The 15,396-nt window shown below is 47.4% G+C and overlaps 1 protein-coding gene across 1 annotated transcript in view; it reads left to right on the forward strand.

Annotated features, from left to right (window-relative positions):
• The window catches only part of LOC138447754 (galactosylceramide sulfotransferase-like), a 52,243-nt gene extending 42,202 nt beyond the window's left edge, over positions 1-10,041 (forward strand). The window contains exon 2 of the mRNA XM_069604071.1: positions 5,890-10,041. Within this exon, the coding sequence (XP_069460172.1) occupies positions 5,890-7,039 (1,150 nt within the window). The 3' untranslated portion in view covers positions 7,040-10,041. The remainder of the gene's footprint in view (positions 1-5,889) is intronic.
• The last annotated feature ends 5,355 nt before the right edge of the window (positions 10,042-15,396 follow it).

Raw genomic sequence — 15,396 nt, forward strand, 5'->3', positions numbered from 1 at the left:
TGCACATATGAAAAGATACAATGAAATGCTGTGCATATGAAAAATAAAAAGGAGGATTGTGCCTTAGATTCAAAAAGTGAAGATAAGTGGCATATTTCATTTGACATAGAGAAAGACACTTTTCCGCAAATGAACTGCCACTTAAATGGAAAGGCCAACTTTTTGTAGAAGTGAACAGTAGTTTCCTGTGTTAACAGTGGCCTATGTGTGAATAATACTGAAAGTGAGGCTTGTATCTTTTTAATTATGGTATTAAGGAAATAGTTAATTCCTGGAGGACAGGCCCAGGTGGAATACCATATGTTACATGTTAAAACACATCTTTTTGATTTAAAATGCTATCTTTCTCAGAATGATGCATGTATCTGGCAGCTGCTATTTCCCCCCCACTGAACGGCTGTGAATCTAGAACTTTGGCCTCCAGGACTTTGGCTGAGGCACACTAGGGAAACAGGCCTGGTTTTTAGTTTAAAATACAAAGAAATATAAAGAATTAGATCAGAATTGTGAGGTGTAGATAAGCCGGCCAACAGAAATGACCTTTTAGAGCTGACTCGACCCGAATAAATGGCATCTCAGTGCCTTAATGGATCTTCAAACACTGTGTAGAAACAGGCATCTACTGATAAGCAGATGTTCAGGACACATGTCAATAGCGGGAAATGAAACTCATGAGGGGCTTTGTTGGGAGTATGAAACTACGACCTTCCATAGTAATGCACTGCTATTAACATCGGGCCTCCTTTTGTAGAATAAAAAGAGAATTGTGCATCCATTTGAGCTCATTCAGGTCTCATATTAAAGGCCATGCAAAGCCGTCAGTTCCCTGCGGATATTAACCATGTGTGATGTATAGAATTTGAGTTAAGAAGAAAACCATGATCCTGACCTCATAATTTGGAGGAATTCGAAAGTTGGTGAGGTGATAGATTGTGACATTAATGTTTGAATTGTGAAGTGGCATATTTTTCACTATTTCGGCACATGTGCCAAAATAAATTGAGTATTCCCTGATTCGCCATAAAATGTAGAATTCAATATATATATATGTTTATGCAGTTATCTGAAAAGAGAAGGTAGTTGCCATGTAGTGAGATTGTGTGTAAAAAACCAAATGCAAAATCATGTCATTTTGAAATGATGCACCTTCCTCCTCCCCCATTATCCATAATACAGACCTCTAAACTCCTTGTCCTATCAGCTGGCAGATTAGTGGGGGAGGAGAAAGAGAGATGTCCAATCCCTAGCGTGGTAATATTCATAATATGTAAGTGTCATCAACGCTATATAATATCAGTTTTCAATTTAAAAGTGACAGATGGGAAAAAGGGGTTGAGCAGACTAACAGCAACTGAGAGCTGCCAAAAGGAAGGCTGACACCCAGGAGAGCAGATAGACAGGAGATCCTGGGATACTTGCTGGGGACTTTTGCCTGAAAGCTGGGAGTCCTTTCTGAGAGAGAGGTCTAAAATCTGGCTGGTGGGACCTTGCTGTGAATAGAGTAGAGATCAGAGGTGTGAGTTGCTCACCTATTCATGAAAGAGGGTCTAAAACCTGGGTGGCTTCCTGAGCTAAGAACAAAGATCTCCCATGTAAGTAGCTATATCCCAAAGCTATCAATTGTGTGGGAGGCAACCTGCCTTAATACCTTTCAATTAGTGGATGGGTGGGTGGGTGTACAATCTGTGTAGACCGTGACCACATTTGACTAAATATATCACTTAATTAATTCCCCTAGAGAAAAACACCATATACGTTTTAAGCGTTATTCCCCTATTCTTATTTAACTAAAAATATAAATTAATTAATTCCCATAGGGTCAGCTACCACAGGGTGATGTTTTTGTCAAAATTCGAAATTGACCAATATTATCCCAGTGCATAGTAAATGACTGTAGTCTTTAATGTAATTGGGTAACCCTGATGTTCATTTGAATGTACTACTGTCCCCAACAACTAAAATCTCAACACCCTGCTTTCCCTGTGAAAACGAATTGTTCCCAAACAAATTTTTCCATTCATTCAAAATTCCCCAAACCCTGCATTTCATTTGAATATGTGTTCCCCAAACAATTTTCCCATTGAGTTCATTTCCCAAATCTTGCCTTTCAAATAAAAGCTCAAACGAATTTCCCATTATAATCTCACTCCATGTACCTTCCCTTCAAACTAATGGGTCATATATATCTAATACCTAGGGGTGGAGGGTTCCTGGCAGAGAAGAGCATTGTGATAACCCAAGCCATCACTGTGTATTTACATTTCCAATCCGTTAATGTGCAAAAAAAATCCTATGTGTGTTTTGATTCCAAATCTTCAATTTCAACCTGTGTTTGTTGTGAAGTCTATCAACTGGTAACTGAAAGTCTATCAAGAGATACATGTCAGGCAATTGATGCCAGTAATTTGCATTTTTTGATTATTGTGTTGGGCCACAGAGTTAGTGGCTGTCCTCGTTATTGATTTAGTATTCATTGTAGTAAAATTTGAATAAATATATATTATTACTATGCCTGGTTTTAGCTTATTGGTGATACAGATGGTATCTGCTGATTGTCGTTATACAGGTTGGAGGCCTAACCAAATTTGAATCAACTAAGTGCATTGCTGTGCGACAGGAACTCCCTGAGTTGAGTGACCGTCCAATAAACTGTGACATGGTGCAAAGCAGGAAAAGGCCTGGTTCATAGTCTTCTCTCATGCAGCTCTTTGTTTACAGTCTGGCTACGTAGTGGCTTCTGTTGGTATAGTGGCGTACAGAGCTGGTGAGGTTCTCTGCCAGGTCTAGTGGTGTTTTTGTTTTGACTGCTTGGTAGGAAGTCTTGAACATGCATGCTTGAAGGGCCAACCAGTACAGATACTTGAGGAGGGAGTGATGTGGTCACATTTTATTTGTCCTATGATGAGCCGTACTGCTGCATGCTGACTGGCTGTCAAACAGGGAAGGTGGCATTTGGCACTTCTAAGAGGAGGGCTTTGTCACTACCCAGTAGGGGACTACTAGGGCTTGGATGGTTGTTCTGAAACTGGTGGCAGGGATGAACGCCTTGACTTTGTGGAGGAACGATAGAGGGTAGCATGCTGTTTGGGTCTTCTTAGTGATGTGTGTTTTGAATCAGAAGTGACAGCTAATGTTAAAGCAGAGAGCATTTGCATTGGTTGAGAATTGAAGCGTTAATCTGTTGAGCTTCATGTTAGTCAGCAAATTCTGGCCCTGAGCAGGGTTGGTGGGGTTAGCTAGGAGAATTAATTTGATCTTTATTGGGTTGTGCTTTAGGTACGCAATTTGCATCCGGACATGAATGAGGGACAGGCAGTGCTTGAGTCGAAGAATACGTCTGATGCTCTTGATCTTTAAAGCTGTGTGTCAATTGGTATTTCTCGATGTCTGTGTTGGCAAAGACTGTCCCATCCTTGGTTTCATGTAGAGGTTGAAGATGACTGTGCACAGGATGGAAACTATTGGAATTCTTCAGGTTATTGGGTGGCACTCAGATTTATTGGGGCCATAATGGACGAGTTTTTCTCTGTTTGAGACGAAGAAAGCAAACCATTGCATGACTATTCTATCGCGGAGTTTGTCCCTTTCTCACTTTTCATGCCACGAAACTTCTCATCTCTTCACTAATTTTTTCTCTCTTATTTTATTGTTCTGTCAAGCTTTTTGGCCTTCCTTGCTCACATCTTGCCCCTTTTGAATCAATCTATCACTCTTCTATTCGTTTACTTTGTCTTCTTTCCTATCAGGACTTGTCCTCTCCATCTCTTGTCTCTCTTGGTTGTCTACCCTTTAATTCCCAACTTAAATATCGCTTTCTTTGTTTAGTTTTTAAATCTCTTTATGGGCTCGCCCCTGACTATCTTGCTTCTCTTCTTTCTTTCTACACTCCTTCTCGCTCTCTTCGCTCTTCCTGTCTTTTCCGGTTGGATATCCCCCGCCGACCCTGTGCTCAATCCCATTTTCATTCTTTTCAGCTCCTTGCTCCTCTTCATTGGAACATGCTCCCCCTGTCTCTCCGCTCCATTACTACTTATTCTCTGTTCCGTTGTTACCTTAAAGCTCACCTGCTTCATTGCCCTTGATTGCCTGTTACCGGAAGTGTCTGAATGTTGACATGTACTTTTGATCATTACTCTGTACCATTTGTTTTATCTATGTAAAGCACTTTGGACAAAGGCGCTATATAAAGTCCAATAAAAATACAAAAAATACATATGTATTAAAAGAGAGGAAAGAATGGCTGTGTACCAAAAGGAATAATATACTCCTATAGGAAATTTCAAGTCACCACAGAGTTTGACAATGTAAAAGGAATGTTCCTATTCCTCTAAATCTACATATATATTTATCAAATCACCTAAATATATTGGTGGGTAATGACAAATAGAGATGCACCCTCACTGGAAGAGTGCAAAACAAATGTATTCCTGTGTACACTATTTAACAATTGTAATCGTAGAATAATGTCAGAGCTATAGATGCAGGTATTTTTTTTTAAAAAAGAGTCAGATGTAAATAATAATAATAATAATGATGATGATGATGATAATATTCACCAATTATATAATGCATAGCACAAACTGAATTGTTTTGTGGCATCTGATAGTGTGTTATTGCTAACCAACTCAACAGTACTCAATGATTCGACCTCAGAAGAATGAAGAAATGAATCGGCAGGCTTCAAACAAATATCAAAGGGAAGTGCTTAACTTACTGTGCTATCTTACCTGCTGCAAAGTGGTAGCACTTTCAAAGTACATATTCATCCAAAGCAGGGCGTCAGATCTACTTGGCGTGTGATTCCGCCACCTCCAAACTGGCCCTCTAGAAGAACAGGCACATAGAGCTCTGGCACTCTCTAGGCTCGACTATTGCAACAGCCTTGTCCTTAATCTACCCTCTACCTCTCTATGTCCCCTCCAATCTATAAAGAATAGGGCTGCAAGACCTTTCCTTGGCCTCAAGCCCAGGGACCGCATCTCTCCAGCCCTGAAATCTCTCCACTGCCTCCTGGTTGCTGCAAGGATCAAATTAAAATCCCTCTGCATCATCCAAAAGGCCGTCTGGGGCCAGGGACCACGCTAACTACCACTGGCTCTCACTAAATACTCTCCCTCCAGGTATTTACGCTCCTCTGCATGTTCTCTAAACAGTGAACTGGTGGCCGATCTCTTTCCTCGGCTGGCTCCCTCCTCTGGAACAGCCTCCCCTTTCCTCTCTCTCTTGAGCCAGATCTTCTCAAATTCCAGAAGCTAGCTTTCCTTTTCACCTCCTCCTTCCCCCTCTCCCTCCCTTGCTAAACCCCACAGTAGCTGAGATTGGTGACCAGGGCCGTTATTGTGTCCTTCTGGGTCCTGTCCCCCCCACCGCAATAGCCTTCAGCCTCCTCCAACTCCCAGCACTTATCTCACAGGCCTGCACATATTGTATTGCCAGTTGAGCACTCTTACCAAGTGATCTCTGCCAGGCACTTAACAGCTGCTAGCACTTCCCTCCATGGTACTCATAGCACTAACCCCCCTCCCTCATCCCTTCTCTCTGCACTTGCCAGCTCTGAATGCTCACAAGGCCTAGTAGGACCGCCTCGCTCTTTCTTCCTTGTTATTACATTTGCCTTTCATTCCCATGTTCCCTCCCTGTTCCCCTGTGGGTGCTTTGGAATACAATTTACTTGATGTATAAGCGCCTTACAAATGCACAATAAATAAATACAAATCAGGAAATATCCTGAATACACAACTGGCCTTTCGTTCTTTGGTTGAACATAATACAAAAATTATGGGAATATGTTATCAGAAGTTGCCAAAACTTGCAGGCTTGTAAATTCGTTCATATTGCACTTCTTATACTGGATGCTAGCCTAATTCTGCAGTATCTTTTTCATTGCAGGAAGATCTCTCGAGTAAACATAAATGGAGAAACCAAACTCTTTGCGGTCAGCAGCAGGCTTGGTGAGAAGCAACCCACTGTGAAGGAGTGTATCGCGGCCAATGAAGAGAGAAGCCAAAACGTTGTGTTCTTGAAAACGCACAAAACCGGGAGCAGCACCTTCCAGAACATTCTCTTCCGCCTGGGGGAGAGGAAGGGTCTAACTTTTGCATTTCCAGTTTACACCTATCAATTTGCCTACCCTGAGAAATTTGCCAAGGGCTTTGTGGAAGATCTGCCTAGCCACGCCGTAGAGTTCAACATTCTCTGCAGCCACATGCGGCTGGACATGCTGGAGTTGCGGGAGGTCATGCCAAGCGGCACCCTCTACATCACCATCCTCCGGGACCCAGTGAGAACCTTTGAATCCGTGTTCACCTACTACAGAAACACGGTCCCGGCTTTCGAGCAAGTGTCAAACGTGTCTGGGGATTTACTTGCAACTTTTCTTTCCGCCACACATCTCTATTACGACCCTAGGTACATCACAAATGGTCTGGCCAAAAATCCAATGACCTTCGACCTAGGGTTGAACAGCACAAGGAACCTGGTGAATGATGCCTGGCAAAAAGAACTACAAAAACTTGAGCTTGATTTTCACCTGGTAATGATCGCAGAATACTTTGACGAGTCCCTAATTCTGGTCAAAGATCTTCTGGGTTTGGACCTTAAAGACCTTGTCTACGTCCAACTGAATGCCAGAACCAGGGGAGACAGAATTCACATCAATGAAGACACATCCCGGCAGATCATCCTCTGGAACCAACTAGATGTTGACCTCTATGACCACTTCAACAAGACCTTGTGGAAGAAGATCCAGTGCTACGGGCCCTCAAGAATGAAGCGGGAGCTGGAGGCTTTAGAGACCCTGGTGCGGGAGACCAGGAGGTTGTGCCTTGACGGAGGGCCAGTGGGACCAGAAAAGATGGCAGACAACCTCAGGCCATGGCAGCCGGGCACCACCAGGATCCTAGGGTACAACCTCCAGAGAAACCTTACCTCATCTGAATATGACCAATGCTTTCGACTGGTCTTGCCTGAACTCCCCTATCATGCATTTCTATATCAACGTCAATACGGCAGAGACATGAAGACCCTTCCCCAGGTCTAGTTCCCCGACTTAACCGCACACTATCTTGAAGAGCGAGAATTCATGCCAAAGGCCCCGCATTGAGCTCCATGCAAAACATGCCTTCCCACAGCCGTCAAGATCCATGTGATCGAGGTGCAGTAATGCAGAGGAACAGATGATGTCATCACTGGGTGACCATCATGTGACCTTTTGGTTGGTACTAGAGATGTTCCTCTCTGTTTATTGTTGGTCAGTTGTAGAGTCCTGGTCTTCATGCTGGTCCTAGAGACATGTGGTGTCAGAATAAGTCAAAGAATTGGTGAAAACCCATCAATCTGAGAGAGGTAGCCTTTTCCCTACTCCCAGCGACTGCCACTGATGAATGGAACCTCTTGTAGGCAATCACACAGAGAGGAAATATGTCTCACTGTTGACCCTCAGTGATAGGAGGCCCTGCTTGCTGACTTCCGTAGACATAAGAGGGACATGCTGTAAGCGGCACCATTCACTGACTAACAGGGAATACAAGAGGCGGTGCCCCCTGGGAACAAGGAGGGTTGGTGCAAGAAATGTTGGCACCCTAGGCGAAGGTTCATGCAGCAGTTACTGCTACCAACCCCATGTGTCCTGACTATAGCATCCCCTTATGCTAGATGGGTCCTCATCTCTTCACATGCATTTATTACCCACAGCGTTCACACGCTATCATTTTACCTTTTGCCATCATGCTTCAGCTTGGATTGTCCAACTCCAGGCCTTGGAGGCCATGATCCAGACGAGTTTTCAGGATATCCCGCATTAATATTCATGATGAAAAAAGTGCATACATTTACAATCATTGTGTGCAGATTTATCTCACTAATATTAATGAGGGGTATCCTGAAAACCCGACTCGGACCCGGCCCTCCAGGCCTGGAGTTGGACAACCCTTCTCTTACATGCAAAATGTTTAACGCAAAGGCAGGATTAGAAACAGTAACCAGATCAGGCAATATTAGAAGTGCAAATATCAGGCAGGATTATAAAGCAGCTTTATGTGGAATTGTAAAGAATAGCCTTGAAGCATCCCCATCTCAACACACACAAACAAACACACACCTATGTGTTGTAGTTTTGAGGGCCATTATGGGCCACTGTAATGACATAATGTAGACATCTGCTCAAATGTTGTTGCAAGGAGCCTCTTCCTTACACCCACCAAATCCTCTGGCTCTGCTCCAACACCCCCCAATGTGTAGATTGAGCTACTGCTGACTTTGCTTAAGGTATTACTGCTTGTGTCCTGCCTGCCTCCGCCCACATTCATTCTACCTTTACTAAAGTGACAGTAACCGCTGTGGAAGTCAGAGGGTGGTAGGAGGCTCGGGTTGATGGTAGATCTCTGTGGTGCCTCTTCCGGGTACCAGTGATGGCAAAGAAATGCCATGCATTTGCTGCTGAGAGGAGAGAATTCATCTGAGATCTGGGAGGGGAATAGGAGTGTGGCTGTGCCAGCCAGCACCAAGCAAGTAGTGAGCTACTCCAAGCATTGTATGTATTGCGGGTATCCACCTGGAAAAGGTTATTTGCCCAGGCTGCTAACCACCAATGAGTCACCCTTAGCACAGGTTACAGACATGGGGCAGTAACTCTGCTTCGGCCAGCTGTCCCAAATAGGGGCTTCAGTGAACTGGGCAGCTGGGAGTTTTGACCAATGTTCTTTCAAATGTATAATTTCCATTAAACTGCCCAAAAAGAACCCCTGGTGCTACTCTCTTGGGTGATGCCATTAATTGTGTTTCGTGAGTGTGGGCCACACTGCTGCTTTTTGTTATGTTATGTTAATGAAATGTATTCAGCACACGATCACCCGGGGGTATCTTGGCGCTTCTTTAACTCACTAAACAGGGACAGTACTGACCTTTCCAGGCATAAAGGAAAGGTCCAATGCAGCCCACATCAGGGCAAGTGGCCCCCACACACAAAGAACTGGTACAGCACAAGGAACACTTCCATCACACACTGGGGCCAGGTAGGCAGCAACACTACCAGCTACTGGTACAGCGTGGGTAGCAGCAGGGCCAACTTCACTCCCAAGAGCCCTGTGCAGTCACACCGTAGGCATCGCGGATGCAAAGTTTCCAAAAGTATGAGCGTTCCTTCCAAATCCAGCACACTCAGTTGCCAAAGGACAAGGCTCCCACAGAAATATAACGCTTACAGGCACACTGTAGGCATGGCCAATTCAAGCTTGCCTTAGACAAGTACAACCTGGATCAGGGTAGTGCAAGTTTCTCTCAAAACCTATCAGAATGATGTGGGTGGTGCAAGTGGAAGCTTGCCACACAAACACGTGGAGCCATGTAGTGGCATAGCATGCCGGGGACAGTGTAAGTTTCCCTTACAAATGTGCAAAAGTCCGGCATTGGCAGAGCAATGCCTGTTCAAACTTCTTTCATAAACGGGTGCAGGTATAACGCAAACGGGACCAGTGCAAGCTTCGCTCACACCCTGGTGCGGGTACACCACGTACAAGGTCACCGCACATTTTCCTCTCGAACTGGTACAAGTACAGCATAGCCAGGTTTGTGGTGGTGTCTGTTACCAGCCACTCCAGGGTTAATGTTTGGCCCCCGCCATTGGAGAGGCGGAGCCAGTGACGTTGTTGTTGGGAATGGGGGAGTTATGGTTAAGGCGCGAAAAGCGTCAGTTAACGGTTGGTGGAAAGATAATAAAGAAGTGTGGGAAACATCTCTGTGTGTGTGCGTCCTCCTTTGGCTTAGCGATAAGCAACACTGGCGCCAAGGCCATTCCCTGCATGCGCCAAGGCCATTCCCTGCATGCACCGGAGTCCTCCTTTCGGCAATCCGCCGCGCTTGCTCAGGCATCGGACAGCCCGCCGAGCCTCCTCCTCCTCCTTCACCGCAGGCAACGGCAATCCGCTGCGCTCGCTCGGGCGTTGGACAGCCCGCCGAGCCTCCTCCTCCTCCTTCAACGCAGGCAACAGCAATCTGCCGCGCTAGCTCGGGCATTGGACTGCCCACCGAGCCTCCTCCTCCTATACCACAGCAACAGACGATCGGAACGGAGGTGTGCCTACCTGGGCAAGTTGCCAGGTCTCCTCCTCCTTCGACACACTCATGCGAGGTGAAGTCGCAGACGCCCAGGCGCTGAATCTGACTGGGGCTCCAACTCCTCCTCCACGCACAAAGTCAAGAAAGCTGGGAGCGCGCGTCAAGCACTGGCAGTCCGCCAAGCCGCCCCAGGATACGCCTGTGAGTGATCCTGCACACGGGCCCGCCTGCATTATGTTGGCATTTCCTCCTCCTCACACGAACGGCGTGCTGCTGCAGGGACTACCAGCCCCCTACCAGCCTCCTAGCACATATACTTCCTCCTGAGCAACACGAGCTTCAAGGACCTCACAGCTGTCTGCTGCAGCCCACGCACGCACTGGTGAGTGGACGTTTATCCCAAACCCGAGGAGCCAGACCATCCCGCCGAAACGCTATAATTCAGGCAGCCCAACTCCACATCCAGACGGGGGGGCAACTAGGGCCTCTCAATCAACCCAAACTATGAGCAACCTTGCGCCCCCCCAGACTGCCCGCGCAATGAAATCCATACAACTGCGGATGCCTCTGCCTTTCACCATGACGCCCCAGGCCACTAAAGGGCCCAGATGGACTGATTGGATGGAGGACTTTCAGCACTTTGTGAGGGGGTCAGGAGATGGTGATTCCCCCAACATCAGAGACATTTTCCTCACTCTGGTAGGTGGAGAAATAAAGACTATCGTAAAAACAATCCCCTCAGCTGAACAGAACAACTTTGCAGACCTGATCAAAGCACTAGCCAAACTCCTCATCATTGAAGTAAATCGAGACTACGAGAGATACCTATTTAACCAATGTACGCAATTGCCACAAGAGACAGTGGACGAATTTATAACTCGCCTAAGAGTGAAGGGAGCACACTGCCAGTTCGATGTGTTTTCCCTTGAGGAGGCGATACGACTGAGGGTCAAGGAAGGTTGTCTCTCCACTGCACTCAAAAAACAATTATTGAAGAAGCCCTCACCATTCCTGTCGTCAGTGAGCTCGCTCGCATATATGAGAGGGTTGATGCCCAAGCCTCATCCATGGGCGGCACCAGCAACCCCAAACAAGACACCAACAAACTCATCGCAGCCATACAGCTACCTCACCAGGGTGACAGAGGATCGTACCCGTACCGAACACAAGTCTCACAAGTCCCGCATCAACAGAGACAATGCTATCGCTGTGGTATAACTTTTCCACATTCAGGGTCATGCCTATATCACAACGATGCACAAACTGCGGGAGAGAGGGACACTTTCATTCAGTGTGCAGAGAAGGCATACCGTTCCCCCCGACGCGCCCACAAGCACCTACCAGGACACCATTCAGTCCACCATCACCACAATATAGACAACCAAGATACTATCAACAAAATCAACGACGATATGTCAGAGCCATTGACGAATATCAAGAACCAGGATATCCGCCAATACCTGACCAAGCGGATCAGGCTAGATACTTCATGGATGAATATGACAACCCGCCGGCAGAATTCAGGGCTGAAGAATTCTATCAGGACGATCCAGCGACCGCCTACAATGCTCCCTATGATCCATACAACCAGGACGAGTTTGTCAACCTCACACTCGACAACGAAGAGGCCAGAGAAGCCCTCAAGATTCCGATCAAGATGGCAAACTGCCAATTCCAACATATGGTGGACTCGGGTGCAACCGTAAATATCATGGGTGAGCAGGACTATGCCAGGATACCGAACCCGCCAGCGCTCAACCCATCACACTTGCGAATCTTTCAGTGGGGAGCTGCCACACCCCTGCAGTCCGATGGACATTTCGCGCAATGTTTCTTCCTGAACGGCCGCCAAGTGGACACTACCATCCATGTCATTCGCTCACTTGCCAGAAGCCGATGCCTGCTCAGCTACCACACGGCATCTCGCCTAGCTTTGATTGAAATTCACGTGAAGGCGGGAGACACCATAACTGCAACTTCGAACAAACAGGACTCGAAGAAGCTCATCGGCACGATCGCGGGCTATCAATCCCAGAACCTCAGCACGCAAGGAGATATTACAAGGAGATTCCCAAAGTTATGCTCAGGTCTGGGGAAACTTAAGGGCCCCCCCATAAAACTCCACATTGATCCTTCGGTGAGACCGGTGCCACAACACCCCAGAAGAGTAGGCTTCCACCTCCAAGAGGCAGTGTCAAGTGCACTCCAACAACTTCTCTCTGACGGGATCATTGAACCAGCAACGGGACCGACACCATGGGTGTCCCCCCTCGTGGTTGTACCTAAGGAAGGAGGCAAGCTACGTTTGTGTGTGGACATGAGGGTAGCCAACACGGCCATCCAACGTGAGAGGCATCCAGGTCCATGCATCGAAGACATGATTGTACAGCTAAATAACGCTCAGATGTTCTCTAAACTCGACCTGATCCAGGGTTACCATCAGTTGGAGTTGCATCCGGACTCTAGAGCGATAACGACGTTCGCAACGCACGATGGACTCTTCAGGTACCGGAGACTAAACTTCGGAATCTCGTCCGCTGCCGAGATTTTCCAGGAAGCCATCCGCCAAATCATAAGACCCATACGGGGTGCTCTGAAATATAGCGACGACATTCTTGTGTTTGGATCGTCAAAGGAATCCCATGACAGAGCACTGTATGCCATCTGTGAAGCGTTACAAGCGGCTGGCCTCACACTCAACATCACCAAATGGCATTTCAGCAAGACGAAGCTTCAAATCTTTGGACACATCTTCTCCAGTGAGGGGATGATGCCGGACCCCGACAAAGTCGACATGATCACCAACTCTTAAGTGAGCCTAAGCAGGTTGCAGATGTCCGCTCCTTCTTGGGCATGGCGGGGTACTGTTCAAGATACATACCTCACTATGCTTCCCTCACTGAACCACTCAGGAGACTATTACAAAAAGAGGCAGTATTTGAATGGACTCCCGCATGTCAACAGGCCTTCACTAACATCAAGCAAGCCCTCACCGAAGCTCCCTGCCTCACCTACTTTAACCAGTCGTGGCACACGGAGGTGGTGGTGGACGCAAGCTCAGTTGGCCTTGGAGCCATCCTGGCCCAAACCAGCGGCACAGATGTCAACCCTAGACATGTGGTTGCCTATGAAAGCACGGCCCTGTCAACCCCGGAAATGGCCTACTCCCAGGCAGAAAAAGAGAGCCTAGCCGCAGTCTGGGCGTGTGAACATTTCCACAACTTCTTAATTGGAAAAAATTCACTCTGATTATAGACCAACAGGCACTTCTCTCCCTGTTTGGGAACCCACACACCAAGATGCCCCCAAGGATCGAGCGGTGGGGCATTCGCCTACAAGAATACAATTACATCATCCACCGACCTGGGGGCAAACTTAACCCCGCTGACCATTTGTCGCGACACCCAGTCGGAGCCCCAATAACTCGGAAAGGGGATGTCGCATACGTGCATTACATCGCTTCCAACTCACTACCACCAGCTTTGTCACTGGAGATGGTCACTGCCGGTTAGGGCGCAGACCCCACAACCGCTCTCGCCATCAGCCTCACGATGACCAGCAAATGGAGAGACTACCAGAGAGCAATGCTAGCCCACTCGGGAGTGAGCAAGCAGGAAATCGAGAGACTAGCTAGAGTGCACAATGAACTGGCTGTAAAAGACAACAACATCCTACTCCGGGGATGCCGGATAGTCATCCCAGCCACACTAAGGAGTGAGGTTGTTCACACAGCCCATGAAGGGCACAGAGGGGCTGAAAACACTAAAGAAACAGCTGAGGTGCCATGTATGGTACCCCTTCCAAGATGCAGCAGTCGATGAGTGGGTGAAGAACTGTCACGCCTGTCAGTGCACGTCACCATCTGAAAACCCTGCCCCGTTACAGCACACGCAAATACCTGATCACCCATGGGAGCGAGTAGCCATGGATTTCTATACCTCAAAGACCGGTTACCCTGGAACCGCGGACTCCACGAGATGACCTGGACCCCGCCTGAGGGAGATCCAGGAGGGACAGACCCTGATATAGAAACCCAGAACGCATCCGGGTCAGTGGCCCAATATGGAAGACCGCGTCGGACAATCAAGAAACCGACGTGACTAGTTGAAGAGTGTTGAGTTGATGTTCGGATATATTGTCCGGGGGTGGTGTTACCGGCCACTCCAGGGTTAATGTTTGGCCCCCGCCGTTGGAGAGGCGGAGCCAGTGACGTTGTTGTTGGGAATGGGGGAGTTATGGGTAAGGAGCGAAAAGCGCCAGTTAACGGTTGGTGGAAAGATAATAAAGACGTGTGAGAAACATCTCCGTGTGTGTGCGTCCTACTTTGGCTTAGCGATAAGCAACAGTATGCCTTGAAGCGACTTTGGATGCAAGGTAGCACATTACAAAACTTGGAATAAAGAAATAAGGAAATGCATGCGTGTATATTTAACACTGCTCTTCCATCCTCCTTGGGATTTGCCATCACCCGGGGTGTGTCGCAAATGCCCCCACACGGACATCACCATATTAGATCAGGGGCTATTTTCGCCTGGAAGTGTAAATAGAAACCCTTCAGACGCGATTATGGGATCAGACCAGATTTGCTCTGCGACATTGCTTCTAATTCCATTGTCACTGCCACAGCACGTGTAAAAGGGTGCAAGCCTAGAAGGGGTTACTGCAAACACTAGGGGGCACTAGAGTAGAAGTGTGGCAAGGCAGAGCTCTGCAGGAGCGGTACGCCACGTTTCGGCGCGGGCCATTTTGCCACACCACTCTGGCCGCAGAGCCCCTTGCGGCGCGGCAGCCAACTTGGCGCCGGTAATTTGGCACGGCTGCTGTCAGCATTTAGCAGCTGACTTTGCAGCAGAATTCTACATGACCCCGGCACCTGATGACCGACGGCGATTTGGACTATCGATTGCAGATGGCACACGTTCACAGGTACTGTGCTCCACGCAGCCCGTGCACGTGTGACCTTTTCAGAAGATAATTCCAAGGGCGTGTCCGCTGAAACGCTAACGTGCTGCTGCATTAACCAATAGAACATTATACACCAGATAAATGCCAAAGCTGTGGTAAGCAACCCTCCCGAACGGAGCAATGCGTTAACAACATTAATGGGGAGAGGACTGAGGCATCAAACAGGCCCATAGCATTCCTTGCCCCGGAGAGTTCAGCAAAGACACACTGCTGTTCACATTAAACTCGACCAGAAGCTCATTTTAAACGGAAGTAGCGCATATCGAGTTTCATACAAAAAACGGGACCACAAACCTTACCCAATCGTGCCAAATGCCCACGAGAAATATGTTATTAACGCTCCCCACTCATAACACCAAGTCAACTTGACCTTTTTCC

The sequence above is a fragment of the Ambystoma mexicanum genome, chromosome 3q, assembly GCF_040938575.1.
Source record: "Ambystoma mexicanum isolate Mex_15411 chromosome 3q, UKY_AmexF1_1, whole genome shotgun sequence".
NCBI classification, from domain to species: Eukaryota; Metazoa; Chordata; class Amphibia; order Caudata; family Ambystomatidae; genus Ambystoma; species Ambystoma mexicanum.